Below are 18,523 nucleotides of genomic sequence, written 5' to 3' on the forward strand. Positions count from 1 at the left end.
GGTTACCATATTTAACTGTTTATTCCATCAGGCACAATCTGATTTGAGACAGGACCTTTCGGCCCAGTTTTACTTCCCTTGATTCACCTTTGTCACTGGCCTTGGTGTGGAGGGTTTCCTCTCAACTTCCAGCTCCGGTGTCTCAAAGGATTGTGTGGTGTGACTGTGGAGTAAAATGAGTTACTTCTTTCACAGGCCCACCCAGGGACGCCAGAATCTTGACACTCACTGGCTTCTGCCTCAGTGAGGTAACGTGATGCCTGACAGGATAACACTGAGTCAATTATGCAAGTAAATCTCTCTTTATTGCTAATACTTACACACACAGTTACGTATAATTGCTTACTAGCCTAAAGACTCACTACTCAAAGCATAAAAGATACTACCCCTTCAAGGCTTGGCCAGGCGCTAGGTCCATCGTTTCTTCTGTGACTGTTGGTCCCGGGTTGCACTGCCTTTGTGAATTCTGGGTCGGAGAATCGCCCGGGGCCGGCGTCACACCTGCCTCCGCCGTGACCCCAATTCTCCGCCCCCTGAGATTCAACAGGGGCGGGCCCCCCGCGGCAATTCCCCGGCCTGCAATGGGCTGAAGACCCACCGCTGACAGGCCTCTCCTGCTGGCGTGGATTAAACACCTACCTGAGTGGCGGGATTGGCAGGGGTCCTGGGGGCGCAGGGCGATCTGACCCCGTGGGGTGCCCCCACGGTGGGCCTGGCCCGCGATCGGGGCCCACCAATCGGCGGGTGGGCCTGTGCTGTGGGGGCATTCTTTTTCTTCCGCCTTCGCCATGGTCTTCACCATGGCAGAGGCGGAAGAGACCCCCTCCCCAGCGCATGCGCCGGTATGACGTCAGCAGCTGCTGACGCTCCGGTGCATGCGCGGGCTTACGCTGGCCGGCGAATTCCTTTCGGCCCCGGCTGGCGTGGCGCCAAAGGCCGTTCACGCTGGCCGGCGGAGTGGGAACCACTCCAGTGCGGGCCTAGCCCCTCAATGTGAGGGCTTGGCCCCTAAAGGTGCGGAATTCGGCCCGACACTGGAGTGATTCACGCCACTCCAACATGCCGGGACGCCCCGCCGGGTAGGGGAGAATCCCGGCCTTGGTGTCCATTCTGCCGCTCCGTGATGCCATACTTGGTCAAATGCTGCCTAGATATCAAGAGCAATCAGTCTCATCTCACCTCTGACATTCAGCTATTTTGTCCATATTTGAACCAAGGCGGTCAGGAGCTGAGTGATCCTCGCAGAACCAAAACTGGAGCGTCCGTGAGCAGGTTTTGCCGAGTAGCACGGTAGCATAGTGGTTAGCACTATGGCTTCACAGCGCCTGGGCCTCAGATTCAATTCCCAGCTTGGGTCACTGTTTGTGTGGAGTCTGCACTTTCTTCCCATGCCTGTGTGTGTTTCCTCCGGGTGCTCTGGTTTCCTCCCACAAGTTCCGAAAGACGTGCTATTAGGTAATTTGGACATTCCTAATTCTCCCTCAGTGTACCCAAACAGGCGCCAGAATGTGGCGACTAGGGGCTTGTCACAGTAATTTCATTGCAGTGTTAATGTAAGCTTACTTGTGACAATAAAGATATAACAATCTTTAAAAGTAATATTTATTAGTGTCACAAGTAGGCTTACATTAACACTGCAATGAAGTTACTGTGAAAATCCCCTCGTTGCCACACTCCAGCACCAGTTTGGGTAGAGAGGGAGAATTCAGAATGTCCAATTCACCTAACAAGTACTTGTGGGAGGAAACAGGAGCACCTGGAGGAAACCCACGCAGACACGGGGAGAACGTGCAGACTCCACACAGACAGTTACCCAAGCCGGGAATCAAACCTGGGTCCCTGGTGCTGTGAAACAACAGTGCTAACAACTGTGCCACCATGCCACCCATAGTGATAGCACTATTGATGACTCCTTCCATCACGTTGATGATGATGGAGAGTAGACTGATAGGGCAGTAATTGGCTGAGTTGAATTTGTCCTGTTTCTGGTATATGGAACACACCTGGGCAATTTTCCACATTGCTGGGTAGATACCAGTGTTGTAGCTGTACTGGAACAGCTTGGCTGGATGTGCAGCAAGCTCTGGAATACAAGCCTTCAGTACTATTGCCAGGATATTGTCAGGGCCCATAGCCTCTGCAGTATTCAGTGCCTTCAGCCGTTTCTTGATATGGAGTGAATTGTATTGGCTAAAGACTGACATGTGTGATGCTGGGGACCTCCAGAGACCAAGATGGATCATCCACTCAGCACTTCTGGCTGAAGGTTTTTGCAAATCTCCATCATTGAGGATGTGGCTATTTCTTTGGCATACAAGTGCAGGTCCACAACTCATTTTTCAGTATACCTGATGTTGCTCCTGGCATGCTGTCCTGCACTCTTCATTGAACCAGGGTTGATCCCTGACTTGGTGGTAACGGTGGAGTAGGGGATATGCCGGGCCATGAGGTTGCAATTCTGCAGTTGTTGACGACTTACAGCGCCTCATGGATGCTCAGTCTTGAGTTGCTAGACCATTTCAGAGGACATTTAGGAGTTGGGTCAACCACATTACTGTCGGTCTGGAGTCACGTGTAGGCCAGACCAGGTAAAGATGGCAGATTTCCTTCCCTAAAGGGCATTAGTGAATCAGATGGGTTTTTATGACAATTGGCAATGATTTCATGGTCATCATTAGTCTTTTAATTCCAGATATTTTATTGAGTTTAAATTCCATCACCTGCCATAGTGAGATTCGAACCCGGGTCCCTAGATCATCATCGTCCTGGATCTCTGGATTACTCGACCAGCGACAATACCACTATGCCATCTGCCATTTTACCGTTAGTAAGCTATTATGGAAATTTCTTCAAAATCTGAATCGCAAAATTTTAAGTAACATTTCAAATAGTGTATCCTAAAGAAACACTTACAGAAAAAGTTCACCTATATTTAAAACCTTTTGGTGTAATGAAGCTATTATGATGTAATGTAAAATGAAAGTGTGAATGCAAGCTGCAATTGGATTTGATTCAAGAATAAGAACCAATTACAAATTTATAAGTTTAATAATGTATAATTTAATATTTCAATATCTGGCAAGTAGATACTGTTTCCAATGAGACATTTCCATATAAAAATACAAACGTGCATAAACTATAAAATAATGATATAAAATATTCACAAGACGTTAGAAAAGAATTGCAAACGGATAATGGCTTATAAAATGATGCTGCGTTTTATACAAGTGATATAGAATGTAAAAGCTTACTCTATAGTCATAAATACACATACTCTAAAGCCGTTGACATAATGCTCTAGGGGTACTATGTGCAATATTTGGCTCCGTACTATTGGTCGAATGTAGTGTAAATTGGAAGTTATTGGCTATACGAAGAAATAAATATTAAGCCCTGAAAAATTCAGGTTGCTTTCATTAGATCAGAGGAGATTATCCGATGATCTATTAGAAGTGTTTAAAATTATTGAAGAGGTGGCAAAGAGTATATAGAAACACTCATTCCAACAATTAACAAGTTAATTAATCCAGGCAACATAAACATAACCAAAGAGCTTTAGGACAGCTAAAAGATTAAAAAAAAATATATATAGTGTTGTGAGGCTGTGGAATGAACTACCCGAGTTAATGATTGAATCAGAGAGAATCCCAATATTTAGGAACCTGGTTAGATATTTAGTTAGAGGGAAGAGGTTAAGAGAGATATAGGAATAGAGTAGGCAATTGGTATTATGACCACCATTCATATAGAGGATAAACATGGACAGAGTGCCTGTTTCTCAGTTTTAGTTTGTATCTCAGTGCCTTGTGATCTTTTACTTTATTAAAGGTGCTAAGTTGTTGCTGTGATTCAAGGTAAATAAATACACATAAAATGATCGCAATTCACTTAATTTCTTCGATGAAACAGTTGTGCTCTGTTCATCATTCAGATGATCTTAGAAAGAATGGATCACCATGAGTTCCATTATTCTTATAACTCAAGTTATTTGAAAATCAAATCTATTGGTACAATTCCATGCTGTACAAAGCCATTTTTGTAATATTCAACATACAAAAATAATCATTTTACAATTATTATACTCGATTGAAACACCAAATCTTAAACTGCAATCATACCATGTATATTGAAACAGCATTTACTGTGATAAATAAACAGTTTGAACGGTGCTGCTTGGGTTTTCCACATGATTCCCTCCCATATAATAAACAGAATCTGGATGTAATGAAATAACACAAAACATTAAGTGAAGGCGGGTTTCCACAACATTTTACCCTGGCTCAAAAGCCCGTTCACCTGAATCACCCTACCCACTAAACTGCAAGGCTGATCACTTCCCCTCGAATGGAATGGCAATGTTCCGTGAATTGTCCCTGTTCAGGGGAGATCATCACAGTTTCTTGGCTGTGACGACACTAATTTATCATGAATGGCCTGTAGCTTCAAATGCCAGCAAACAATTGAAGCCTCTCTCAGATCTCATTTGAATAAAGTTACAATGACTTTCAATTCAGTTTAAATGAGTTCACAATCAGTCAATTGATCTGCCCTGGATACTGAAAACCTGTCAGCAGCCAGCAGCAGTCAACTGAAATCACGGAATAGCCTGTTTCTTCAGCTGTAGAAATTACTTGAATAAATTTTTAGTTAGTTAGTTTTTATTCAGTCATCTTGAGGCCCCATTGATCAAGTTTCAATCGATTGATGACACTGTTTGTATGTCCTATTCCCCCTCCCCGTACGTTGGTACTGAGGGTAGGGTACCTTGTTTCTCCAATCCAAAATTAGTGTTTGTACTGTTTGGCCTTGCATATATTCTTTACTGTTTTAATAAAAAGATATGTCCTGACCCATCAGAAATGTTATGCTTGGGCTTAAACTAATGTGTCTCAGTGGCATTCAGGGTGTAACTCCAGGGGCACAGTGACTATTAAATATCATTGAATTCACTCCTCCTGGAACTCCAGGCCTGCGCTTTGGTCACTAACTAAGAAAATCAATTTTAAAAACAGCAAGAAATAGAAACACAAAACAGGTCAGTCAGCAGTTTCCAGAATTTTCCATTTTTTTTGGTTTCGCCACAGAAAATTTACAAATCTTCACTATTTATTTGACATGTTCTTTTATCAAATAGGAATAAATTTTTTAAAAGAAATATTTTTAATTGAGCAAGCAGAATGAAGGGTCTGTGGTTCAGGCTATCACCATAAAATGAGAAATCACAAGAAATCAGACAATAGTGATTAAAGTCATACAAAGTTTGAGGTTTAAACATTATAAAATGGAGAAAGGAAATATAAAACAAAAGGTGACACAGTTTTGAGCATCAGGCTTGCAAACTTAACAGTGATTGTAAAAGTAGCCTGTCTTTTAAAACTATAATGTAACAAAAAACAAATTGCAACCTGAGCCGCTGACAGTGCTCAACCAGAAATATGGGGCGCGATTCTCCACAAATGCGGCGAGTCATAAAAGCTGCCGTGAAACTGGCCGTGTTTCACGGCAGCCTCCGCGCCCCCTCCCAGGACCCGATTCTCCCCCCCGGGCGGGGCTAGCACGCAGCCCCGTGAAGCACGGCATCGCGGGCTTAGCGACCGTCGCTAAATCCGCGCGGCAAGCGTCACGGCGGATGACGTCATCACGCAGACGCGTCAAACCCGCGCATACGCGGGCCGTCATGCCCCTCAGCCGCCCCATGGACTGATCCTGCGGGACGACGGAAGAACGAATAGTGCGCGGGTATCGGACCCGCTGCCCGCGATCGGTGCCCACCGATCGCAGGCCCATGCCACCCTTGGCACGGCCGTGGTGCGGCCGTTCCAATCGGTGCCATGGTTGTCCAGGACGACACTTTGCGGCCGTTTTCACGAACGGTGAGAGCAGGTGTGATTGCGTTCGTGAAAACGGCCGTAAAGGCCTGGGAACTCGGCCCATCGGCCAGGGGAGAATCGCTGTGCACCGTAAAAAATGGCGAGCAGCGATTCGTGTCGTGGGGCGGCCGTGGGGGGTGGGGGGAGAATAGCGGGAAGGCGGGAAAAATGTCGGGAAGGCCCTCCCGCTATTCTCCGACCCGTCGTGGGCAGCGGAGAATCGCGCCCATGGCTTTTAATAAACGTAGGGTTGCAGCAACAAGTTTCAAACAATTGTGGAAATTACAGTTGTCCTGGGCAGCAGATTACTGATGCAAAATATATGCTGCCATGTCTGTCATACTTGCCCAGTCACATCCATGTGACTGTGAATGGCATGCAGATTGAGACAGAGCGGAAGGGATTATGGCAATGGGAGTAATAATTCCCCAGTTAATAAATACAACGCATTTTTTAAAGTATTGTGCCTGGAGGGGTGATAAATATGCATTTAAAGAATGATGGTATAGAATGTCTTAAGTAAAATTATAAAAATCTAAAAAACGCAGGTAGTATTAAATTATTTTCCACTTGACATTAGGTCTAATCTGCTTTAGGTTGAAAACAAATGAAACCAATCAGAACACAGGATTAGATAAACAACGATCCATTTTCTACTGAAATCAAAAATGGTGAGGATTACAAGTCTTTGCTTTTGCTATCTGTTACGAACCAAGGACGCCACATAAATCCAAACAGACAACACGTTGTTGGGATACGGGTGGACATACACAGCTAACGCAAACTCTACATGAGGAATCATCGTGTTATGGACACCAGTGCTATGTACAGCTTCAACAATGGGCCTCAATTCAGAGAAAGACAAGTTAATAGGAAATCCAGAAATCTGCAGAGAAAAAATTGATATAAGATTAAGGAAGATCAACTTTTTAACAGCCTGTACCTAAGAGTATTTAATAAACATTACTTTAAGTAAATGAGGCAAGAGGTGTCTAATATTTCCCCTGATTTCGAGTAATTTAAAATACAGTATCACAAAGTTACTAAACAATGTAATATTAGGATAAATACATAAAAATCGAAGTTTTTAAGACATTCATGGCTGTAATTTACCAAATGGTGAACTCTTTATATTGTCTTGGTATTATTGGACGAAGAGAAAAAAGCAGAGGGCTTTTCTTTGAACTAAGGTTCAGAATTATTTCCGCCAAGACCAGAGCAGAGGTTCTTCAGTTAACATTGATTAATTAATCAGTTAACATTGATTAATTCAATCAACTTATGCTGTTGATTTAGATATTGCAAATGTACATGGAAATCAGTTTGCAACATAAGGCAGGTGGTCCCTAATATGAACAAGTAGAGACTTTTTAAACAATATCTCAAACTTTTTATTGCATTATTTCCACAATAGATTAGGATTACATACTTAAACAGTTGCTAATGTTTTGGACACCTAGTCCCAATTAATTCATATCAGCAAAGAAAAGGTATTGCAAAAGTTTTAGCTTAAGGCACTCAAAGCTAAAACGTCCACAGGACCCACTGGTCTACATCTTAGAGTTCAAAAAGAGTAGCTGATTTTCCAAAAGTCCTTGGATTCTATAATGGACCCAGTGGATTGGAAGTTAGCAAATGCCACTCAGTTATTTAAAAAAGAAGCAGGGAGATCAAAAACAATGTACTACAGGCTGGTTAGTAACATCAGTAAAATGCTAGAATCTATTATTAAGGAAATCGTAACAATCTTAAAAATTCACTTAGAAAATGAGCATAAATAGAAAAAGTCAATGTGGTGTTACAAAAGAAAAATTGTGTTTAATAAATTTCATCGGGTGTGTAACTAGTATGGTAAATAACGGGGAATCAGTAGATGTAGTGCACTTAAATTTCCAAAAGGTTTTCGATTAGGTGCCGTAAAATGCGTAAGATCAGAGCTCATGGAGTTGAGGGTAATATATTAGCATGGATGGAGGATCGGCTAATGTACAGGAAGCAGAGAGTAGGGGTCAATGAGGCATTTTCAAGTTGGCATGCTAAGGTATGCAGCAAGAATCACTGCTGTTTGTAATCTAAATGGATTACTTAACAAAGAGCCTGAGAATAACGTTTCTAAATTTGCTGATACAAGGATACAAAAAGGCTGCAAAGTGCTAAAGCAGGTTGATTGAATGGGCAGGAAATTGGCAAATGGCAAAAATTGTGGAGAAGTGTGAGATTATCCATATTGGTAGCAAGAGTAGAAAAGCAGAATATTTTTTAAAAGGTGTGAAGTTTTTAAATATTGATGTTCAGAGGCTTTGGTGCACTTCTACTAGGAACACAAAGTTAGCATGCAGTACAGTAAGCAGTTAGGAAGGGAAATGGCATGTTGGCTTGTATTGAAAGGAAATTTGGAATACAAGATTAAGGAAGTCTTGCTACAGTTATATAGGGCTAAGGTTTTTTTTAAAATTTAGAGTACCCAATTATTTTTTCCAATTAAGGGGCAATTTAGCGTGGCCAATCCGCCTACCCTGCACATCTTTTGGGTTGTGGGGGTGAAACCCACGCAGACACGGGGAGAATGTGCAAACTCCACACAGACAGTGACCCAGGGCCGGGATTCGAACCCAGGTCCTCAGCACCGTAGGCAGCAATGCTAACCACTGTGCCACCGTGCTTCCCTATATAAGGCTGAGGTGAGACAAAACCTGGACAACAGTGTGCAGTTTTGGTCTCTATACCCAAGGAACGAGTTACTTGCCTTGAAGGCAGCACTGCAAAGGTTCGCGATTGGTCCCCAGAATTAGAGGGTTGTCCTATGATTTGAGGTTGAGTAAATTGGTCCAGATTCTCTGAAATCTAGAAGAATGTAAAGAGAGCTAATTGAAATAAAAAAAGCTTCTGAAGGGACTGGATATCACGGATATGGAGCTCGTTTCTCCCGGCTGCTGGAGATTCTAGAAAATGGGACACAGCCTCTGGATAAGGGTTGATCATTTAGGACTGAGATGAAAGATAACTTCTTTACTCAGATGTTTGGGAATCTTTATAATTATTTTGCCCCGAAATTGTGGATGCTCCATCATTGAATATATTCAAGATCGGAATGGACAGATTTTTGATCGCTCAGGGAATCAAGGGACAAGGGAAGAGGGCAGGAAAGAAGAGGGCAGGAAAGTAAAGTGAGGTAGAAGTTCAGCCCTTGTCATATTGATGGGGGAGCAGGCTCAGGGGGCCATATGGCCCATATATCGAGAAGGTGATGGTGAAAACCCATTTGAATATATAAGTAGAGTTAAAAGGACTACTTGCACAGGTTGGCAGTGTCATTTGAGACCGCAAGATTGTTGCTTTTGCGAGTCGCCCCAGGCAAGGGTCAAAAGTTCAGGGTTGTGAGGAATGGCTATTGATAGAACTAGCAAATTTTTGCTGGTGATGCAGAAGAGTGAGAACCTTGAGGGACGATGGCAGCTTACAGGTAAAGGAACCTTTGGGAAGAGAGTTTGTGTTTCTTTTAAGCACACATGAGTAAAGCAATGGGAAACCATGATTTCTAGTAAAACTGCTCACTTCGCATGAGGTTCAACATGGAGGCTCTTCAGAGCAACTGAAGAGGAAAGTAGAGGGCTGCAAAGCATGGAGAAATGTGCAGAGGCTCTGCCTCTGGAAAGATTACTGCTGCACTTGCAAATAAATTACAATAAATAATAATGAGATTAAATGAAATGTAGAATTTCAACCTTAGGAAAATGTATTGTATTTAGGTTTTAAATAATCTTACTTTACATTAATATGCTAAGATACAAGCAAAAGCAGACTTTGATCACTATTCTAGCTTTCTGCCCGGTTGATGAGTTTAGAAGTGGGTCATTACCCTGTAATCTCCAAGTAGGCTCTGCAGTTCTGCACAATGATCAATCCCAACTTCAGCCCCATAGCTCAGCTCCAGTTTAGGCAGGAATTGGCGAAGAGTAGAGGTACAGTATCTGTTCCAGCGAGTTGGATGTCTTGGTCTCCATTCCATAACCTTCTCTTTCAAGATCTTTTCAATTCTGCACGAGTTGACACACAAGATAAAGTAGTTTAAAATTCTATGGCAAATACCTCAAATATTGCATGTCTTCTGCCTGCGCAGCAAAGGAAACTGAGACATGTTGGCCACCAGGTGCTGCTTCATGGCTGGATCCATAAGTGTTCTCATGGGCTGGATTTTACAGTGTATCAAATTCCACCCCCCACCCTGACCAAAAAGTCGGAAACCTGGATGTCTCGCAGTGATATCATGTCGGGAGCAGATTTACTTGTTTCAGAGTGGGCCTTCTGTCGCCATCTGGGTGGGTATGTAGTCCCAGCAGTGCCAGGATTGAGCGGTGGCCATTACTGGGACTACAGCCAATTCCTGAGGAGAGGACTGATGGAGTCCAGTCTTAAAAGGCAAGTCTGTATTTTTGATGGATTTGGTTGACAGATCTCAGTGAGGGGCAGACAGATTTGAGAAGCTGGGAGAAGGGGAGGGGGGGTAATGGTGAGGGTACAATCTTAGTGCGGATGGGGAACATCCCTCTTCCCTAAAAAGAGCAAACCCTTCTTTGTGCTCAATAGTAGCCCAAGCAATGAAAGCTGCCAGTCTGTTTGCCTTGCCTTGCCTTCCTCTGTCACATGTAAAATGACGGTGGAGGCAGAACAAGGCCCTTAAGTGACTATTAATTGTCCAGTTAAGAGCTTCAATAGGTCCAATGGTTGCCTGACGCCTTTCCTGCCCAGAGACAGGTTGGGGATGGGTGGGAAGCAACGGGCAGGCCACCCTCTTTATTTTCGCAGCCCCAAGGGCAGCACAGTGACGCAGTGGTTAGCACTGGGACTACAGCGCTGAGGACCCAGGTTCGAATCCCGGCCCTGGGTCACTGTCCGTGTGGAGTTTGCACATTCTCCCTGTGTCTGCGTGGGTTCCAACCCCATAACGCAAAGATGTACAGGGTAGGCGGATTGGCCGTGCCAAATCGCTCCTTAATTGAAAAAAAAATAATTGGGTACTTTAAATTTATTTTTTTAAATTTAGAAGCCCTGCCTCCAAGTATGTTGGCAGGCAGGCCATAAAACACAGCCCATGGAGTCGCCCAGCACTTGCATGAACTCCTCCTTATTCCTCAACGGTGACAACAGGTATTCTGACAGATATGCCAAAGGAGCAATTATCTCACTCTGCACAGTTTTCCTGTATGATCTCACACTCTGGGGAGCCAGCACCCACACTGTCTTTTTCTCCTGGCTTTGCTGCAAGCACCTTCTGCCCGGACTCTCACAGTGCACACATTCTGCCTCTATACTGGACTCTATTTGTGCAGTGCCAATGTCTGAGCCTCTGGCTGAGAGTGTCAGATCAAGTGACAGTGTTTCCTCCTCAGGGCCATCATTTGCAGGCATCACTGGCTGCTCAGTTGGCACATCCTAGGTATCTGGAAAGTACAAATGCAAAGGGGAGGGGGTTTGAGGAGGGTGGTTTGGTAGAAAGCAAGTGATTTGGACCATCTGTACGTTGTTCCGGATTGTGGGATGAGAGTGAAGTGGGATTTCAAAAGTGCAAAGGCAAGAACATATTGTGTTTGTGTTTGGCCCCAGCAATGCCTTTTGCCACAGCCACAGTGACCGCAATGTTCAATAATGTCCAGCAGTGTCTCCTTCAAAAGGGTGAAGAGATGCAGTCACTCATTGCTACTGTCTCCTGCAAGGGCCACCCAGTCCTGCAAGAAGGAGGGAAGAGTATCAGTGAGTATGTTGCAGTGTGTTTGGATGATGTGTCTGTCATTGCTGAATAGCAGGCAAAATGCAGAAGCTGTATGAGATGGGCGCACTTGGTAAGTTTGGGAGACTAAGGTGGAGAATTTGAATGTTTGGTATGGGACGGCACGGTAGCACAGTTGCTTCACAGCTCCAGGGTCAATTCCCAGCTTGGGTCACTGTCTGGGCTGAGTCTGCACATTGTCCACAAGTTCATCTCAAAGTGCAAGGAGCACAGGAAGCTCTTTATTGCTATCATCCAATTAACGGCCTTTGACACCTCCCTCATTTCCACTAGACCATCGGCCAATCCTCCTCCAAAGTTCCTTTTGACCGAACCCTGAACTTGCACCTTTCTCTAGTTTGTCTCTTATTTCCCATCAGGCTCTCACCAAGCTCATTTTGTCGAGGAGATCCACTTCCTGCTGCCTCCACCCTATTCTCACTAACCTGGGCAGCATGGTAGCATAGTGGTTAGCACTGTTGCTTCACAGTGCCAGGGTCCCAGGTTCTATTCCGACTTGGGTCACTGTCTGTGTGGAGACTGCACATTCTCCCCATGTCTGCGTGGGTTTCCTCCGGATTCCTGACACAGTCCAAAAATGTGTGGGTTAGGTGGACTGGCCGTGATAAATTGCCCCTTAGTGTCCGCAGATGTATAGATTTGGTTACAGGGTTAGGGTGGGAAGTTAGCCCAGGTAGAGTGCTCTTTCAGAGGGTCGGTGCAGACTCAATGGGCTGAATGGCCTCCTTCTACACTGTTGGGATTCATTGACCTTGACCATTCATATGAGATTTACATAGAATTTACAGTGCAGAAGGAGGCCATTCGGCCCATCGAGTCTGCACCGGCTCCTGGAAAGAACACCCTACCCAAGGTTAACACCTCCACCCTATCCCCATAACCCAGTAACCCCACCCAACACTAAGAGCAATTTTGGGCACTAAGGGCAATTTATCATGGCCAATCCACCTAACCTGCACATCTTTGGACTATGGGAGGAAACCGGAGCTCCCGGAGGAAACCCACGCATACACAGGGAGCATGTGCAGACTCCGCACAGACAGTGACCCAAGCCGGAATCGAACTTTGGACCCTGGAGCTGTGAAGCAATTGTGCTATCCACAATGCTACCGTGATGATTGAACTTTTTCTAACCCTATATTCAGGTATTACTGTCACTGCCTTTGCAGTGCCTGTATGGAAGAGTACCTGTCCCCAGGCAAATAGATCACTTCACTCCTTTTAGTTTCCTTCCCAAGACCCCCAGCATTGCATCTGGGAAACTAGGAGTTATCTCCCTGGCCTGCTGCACCATGACTCAGCATTCTTCAAACTTCCGTGTTTCACAACTATTTGGATGATCTGCTCCAGCCAGAATGTACCTCCCTTATAGGAAGGGCAAGCTTTACCAGGTGCTGGCCTTCCACAGACATGATCCCTCTAATGAAGGTCAGCCTGATTAGAGCTGGGCTGCGAACCACAATCATGGAAACGAGCAGGCAGCATGAAGTTTGTGTGCCACCTACCTTCACTTTCAATGGATGCGATTAGTTAGGCATCATGATCCTCCTGTCCATCAGCCTGAGGTCTCTTAGTCCATATTTATTTTCTTCTGCATGTGTTATGCACTCAAGGGACCAACAGGAAAGTGTAATGTAAAGTACTAAAAGTGCCAAAGTGTATTTCCCATTGAAATGAGCATAAATTAAGTACTGTATAAATTTGTTAAGGGAGTCTACAAAACTCTCAAATAGGGTACCCACAATTAAAAAGCAAAAACATAATTACAACTGAGAATAAGTCAGCATTACTTGTCCTGAAGCTCTACTGCAGCAGCCTTGTCAGTACGGCGATAAACCAGCTCTTCCGGCTACAAAACAGAAAAATGACATGAGCATTTAGTACATAGTGCCATAGAATTTCACTTTAAACAAAGAATATAGGTGAGTTATCAAAGGCACAAGACAATAAACCAATGTCTGCTACTACTTTACCTCATAGCTGTTTGACAAACATAATTCAAGGAAACCGTGGAGCCATAGACATTTATAGCCCATGAAAGGGTAATTCAACCCAGCATATTTGTCCTAGTTCTTTGCTATGGCTTTGCTACGGCAATCCAAAACTAATCCCACCGAGGCACTCTCTTCCAGTAACCCTGTGCCTTCCTCAGCTTCAAATTCTTATCACATTTTATTTAAAAGATAGCAATTTATCGACGATTTACTGTGGTAAAGCCCCATGCTCCAATCAACCTCTCTTTACTTTTCTTTCTTAATGACTCTCCTCTTATCACAGATCCCTTAATTACAGAAATTAATCTTTTCCTATTCACTCCTGAAAATTTACAGTGCAGAAGGAGGTTATTTGGCCCATCGAGTCTGCACTGGCCCTTGGAAAGAGCACCCTATTTAGCCCACGCCTCCACCCTATCCCCGTAACCCAGTAACCCCAGCTAACCTTTTGGACACTCAGGGGCAATTTATCCCAGCCAAGCCACCTTACCTGCACATCTTTGGACTGTGGGAGCATGGAGCACCCGGAGGAAACCCACGCAGACATGGGGAGAGAGTGCAAACTCCACACAGTCACCCGAGGCCAGAATTGAACCTGGGCCCTTGGGGCTATGAGGCAGCAGTGCTAACCACTGTGCCACCGTGACGCCCCATAAATGCTTTACTATTTAAAAAAAAAATCTTAAATCTCTCAATTTTTTCCAATCAAGTGGAAAAGCCCTGGGTGGGATTCTCTGACCTCCTGTGGTTTGCATCTCGGTGGCGAGAAGCAGCCAGCTGTTGACCGGTTGTGGGATCTTCTGGTCTCGAAGCAATCAATGGAATTTCCCATTGATTCCACTCCATGCCATTTGGAAACCCACGCGGGGGTGCACTGTTGGTGGGAACAGAAGATCCCGCTGGCGTGAAGAACTGGAAGATCTCACCCCTATGTATCAAGTTTATCTTTATAAATGTAGTTTCTCATTTCTTACATCATCCTGTTGACATAGGCTGTACGCACTCTATGGGTGTAATAGTCCTTCCATAATAGGAGGCCCGAAGTGACACCTACCATAATTGTGGTCAAACCAATGCTTTTGTGCAAATTTATGGCATCTTTGTTCTTATACTCTCTGTCCCTATTTATGAAGCCAAAAGTGCAAATGACTTTTTAAATATTTTGTCTGGCAGCATTTGCACTCAGAATTACTGTGTATACTCATGAGGCAAATTTCTCCCAAAGGGAGACAAACAGCCGACGCTGGAGTGAAACCCGGAGTGTTTCACTCCGGCGTCGGAGGCCGATCCTCGCCCCCTATTCTCCCGCCCCGGGGGAGGCTAGGAGCGGCGGCGCGTGAATTTCGCCTAAGTGACGTCATTAAGTGGCGCATGCGCGGTTGCCATCTTCCCCTCCGCTGCCCCGCAAGACATGGCGGCTTGATCTTGCGGGGCGGCGGAGGGAAAAGAATGCGTCTTTTAGAGAAGCCGGCCCGATGATCGGTTATTTATTTTTTAATGCATGGCAACAGAGTCATACAGGGGCTGGTTTAGCACAGGGCTAAATCGCTGGCTTTGACAGTAGACCAAGGCAGGCCAGCAGCACGGTTCAATTCCTGTACCAGCCTTCCCGAACAGGCGTCGGAATGTGGCGACTAGGGGCTTTTCACAGTAACTTCATTTGAAGCCTACTTGTGACAATAAGCAATTTTCATTCATTTCATTTCTCAAAAGCTTCTGTCACGGTCAGTCAGTAACAGCTCGGCTAACTGATTTGCATTCCAACTCTGCAGTGTGCCCTACACAGCCACGTACATTATTATACTATACACACATTTATCCATATACACACACTATGCTCATCACTTAAACCACTCATCATTTATTAACAGTACAATACAATAATGCCACTGTATTTCTCTGGCCAATTATGTACAGTATTGCTACCGATTTTGGCAAATATTTTGTTCATATTAAGGCAGTCTTAAAAACGGAATCTTAATTTGTATTACTGTACCTGGACACTTGATAAGCCAGGAAAAGGAAAGCTTCGTGAAAAGAATGGCTTCCAAAAGTTGGATTTGCTGGTGTCAAAATGTATGCGGGTAACAGTGTCATATTTCTGCATGTTGAACCAGACCTAGAAAATAAATCTGACGTAGTTTAACAAGAAAAACTATTGTGGCTGAATATTTACATAACAGTTTATGTGGGAAAAGTTGCAGCAATATAAATTAATAAATAATTAGTCACATTTTCCATAGAAATCTCATTCTTTAGCTTTGAAGAGTCACATAGATACAAAATGTTGGGTGCAATTGAATGGAAAAGTTTCTAAGTGTGGTAGCGAGCGGGAACTGCCGCGAGCTTTCCGATATTTGACCCGGAGAAGCCGTCACCGGTATCAAATGCTGAGCGGTCCACTTAACGAAGCCCCACAGGCTTCATGCCAAATGATGGTTCTGCCGGCAGATTCGCCGGGACTGGGCCCGCCAATTCCCCACTAACAAGTGGGAGCTGCACAAGCCGATCCCGCAGAGCAGACCCCACACTGCCATGACACCGAGGAGACCAGCCAGACGATTCGTGGATGCCGACCTAGTCAGAATGTTGGATGCGGTCGAGTCCAGATGAGATACCCTGCTCCCCCGAGGAGCTTGGAGGGTCAGTCACAGAACAGCCAGTGTCGCCTGGGAGAAAGTGGCAGGGGTGTCAGCTCGGGAAGCATTACCAGGAGGACCGGCACCCAGTGCTGTAAGCCTGCACAAATGAGTTGGGAACGCGGGGGAGGTGGAGGACAGATGGGTCACTGAAGTAGAGATTGGCGTACGGCACAGAGATGAGGATCCACCAGCCGCCACCCAGATAACCCGTCAAAAGTGAATTGTTAATGCCAGGCAGAATGATCCTTCCCTCCCACCGGCCACAAGTCTATTCTGCCACAGGAACTCCATCTGACGGCGCTGACCCATCTGGGGTGGTTCCACCCTGCTGCATCCCAAGAGAACACCTCCAAGGGGAGTTCCGAGACCACCATATTTGCTTCACAGCTGTCATCCCCACCCCCACCTGCGCAGTGGCATACACCTCGGTAGGCGACAGTAGTGGGCAGGGCACATTCTGGTGAGCACCACCCAGCTGCTGATGCACATCAGGTGTAGGCAGGAACACCTAGGCGAGACAGTGGTCCCAGGACCCAGCTGAGTCCAGTCAAAAGCTGAGCCCCTGGACCAGATCTACCTGGAGCTGATGTAGTCAATAGGGTGCGACTGTGAGATTCAGCGGGAAATAGCAGTGACACTTCAGCAGGTTCAGACGTAACAGGTGCAAGAGCTGTCACCGGCAATGCTCGACATCAAAGCCAACACAGCTAGGGTGGTGACCGCAGTGGAGAGCCTGGTACATGATGTCAGCAGCATAAGTGGAGGTGTCCAAGGCATGGCTTTGTCAGTGAGGGCCACGGCTGAGGGCCTTGGCAGATGTCTGACTCACTGGGGGACGTGTTCCAGCTCTAGGTGGACCTTTGGGCGCTGTGGAGCATGCACCAGTCTAAACAGCCTCTGGCACGTTACTCTGGAATGCGGGCTGACCTCCCCTGAGCCAACCCCCCGGGCATTGAGGTCCTGGATTTACCCCCACCCTGGCACCAGAGCTCCACTCTCTGCGGGTTATCATCACCCTCCTGCCTTTGACGGTGGCCTGCTGATAGTGCCAACATGGGCCCATTGCCCTCGAGTGATGTTAAACAGACAGTGGGAGGGTGGAACAAGGTGGTTGAAGGGGAAATGGGTGGGGGAGGGGGGGGGGGGGATTAAGAGATGGCAGACAAAACTATGTCCTGTGAGAAGAGGGCAAGGATGTGGGCCTCCCCGGCCCTCCGTGCATGCCGGAACATCGCCGCTGCTGCTTGTCCTCCATCCTCCGCCTGGTCCTCTCTGGGTTCCTCCTCCAGCCCCTCCTGGTCCAGTGCATCCTACTCGGAGGTGGCTGCATGTTCCTCCCTTTTTAGCACTTCACCCCGCTGCTGTGCCGGGTTGTGGAGGACACATCAGACCAACACAAAGTGGGCGACCCTTTGGGAGATGTGCTACTGTGCACCATCAGAGCGGTCGAGGCATCAGAATCGCATGTCCTATGCACCATTCAATGACAGCCCGAAAGGCCGCCTGGGCCTCGTTGTCTCAGGTATCCACATTGGTCACCGACCTCAGTACTGGCGTCATTAGCCAGGTCCTCAGCGGGCACCCATTATCTTCCCCAATAGCTAACAGGCCGTCCTGGGGTGGTCCTCAAAGAGGTCGAGGATGTCTGACTGGCCCAGGAGGTAGCTGTCGTGCACACTCCCTGGGAAGCGTGAAACACATATAGTTAGCTGCCCGGACAAACAGGGCATCCATGACCTCATGCACTTTTAGGCTGCAGCTTGTGAAATGCAGCACAAGTCCCCGCTCAGGCCCTGGAATGATCCTGAGGTGCAGAGGTTCAGGGCTGCAGTGACCTTGACGGCCACCGGGAGCAGGTATCCTCCTCCTCCATGTGATGCCAAGTCCGCAAGGACATGTCACAAGTGCCGCATCGTCCTCTTGTTGAGGCGGAGCCACCTGTGGCCGACACTGTCTGTTAACTGTCCGAACGGCCAGCAGTGCCTGTACAGCTTGTGCCGTTGTCGGCCTCCTCATCTGGGTTTCTCCCTGGCCTAATGGATGGGTCGTCAGGATGTGGGGCGCGGCCATGCACATGGGCCGCCGTCTCGAGTCTCTGTCAACCCTGCTGCCGCTGTCTTTTCATATCATAGAATTATCATAGAATTTACAGTGCAGAAGGAGGCCATTTGGCCCATCGAGTCTGCACTGGCTCTTGGAAAGAGCACCCTACCTAGGCCCACACTTCCA

General features: G+C 46.2%; 1 protein-coding gene across 6 annotated transcripts in view; it reads right to left on the reverse strand.

Moving 5' to 3' along the window:
* Positions 1 to 5,987: 5,987 nt before the first annotated feature.
* The window catches only part of cc2d2a (coiled-coil and C2 domain containing 2A), a 233,414-nt gene continuing 220,878 nt past the window's right edge, over positions 5,988 to 18,523 (reverse strand). For 5 of the 6 annotated variants that reach the window (XM_038791604.1, XM_038791608.1, XM_038791605.1 and 2 more), the window contains 4 exons: positions 15,649 to 15,771; positions 13,449 to 13,507; positions 9,730 to 9,907; positions 5,988 to 6,756 (listed from right to left, as the gene is read on the reverse strand). In XM_038791604.1, coding sequence (XP_038647532.1) covers positions 6,568 to 6,756; positions 9,730 to 9,907; positions 13,449 to 13,507; positions 15,649 to 15,771 — 549 coding nt within the window. In that variant the 3' untranslated portion in view covers positions 5,988 to 6,567. Of the gene's footprint in view, positions 6,757 to 8,616; positions 8,715 to 9,729; positions 9,908 to 13,448; positions 13,508 to 15,648; positions 15,772 to 18,523 lie in introns of all 6 variants that reach the window. The other variant, XM_038791609.1, reaches the window with a different exon arrangement.

The sequence above is a fragment of the Scyliorhinus canicula genome, chromosome 3, assembly GCF_902713615.1.
Source record: "Scyliorhinus canicula chromosome 3, sScyCan1.1, whole genome shotgun sequence".
Classification (NCBI taxonomy): domain Eukaryota; kingdom Metazoa; phylum Chordata; class Chondrichthyes; order Carcharhiniformes; family Scyliorhinidae; genus Scyliorhinus; species Scyliorhinus canicula.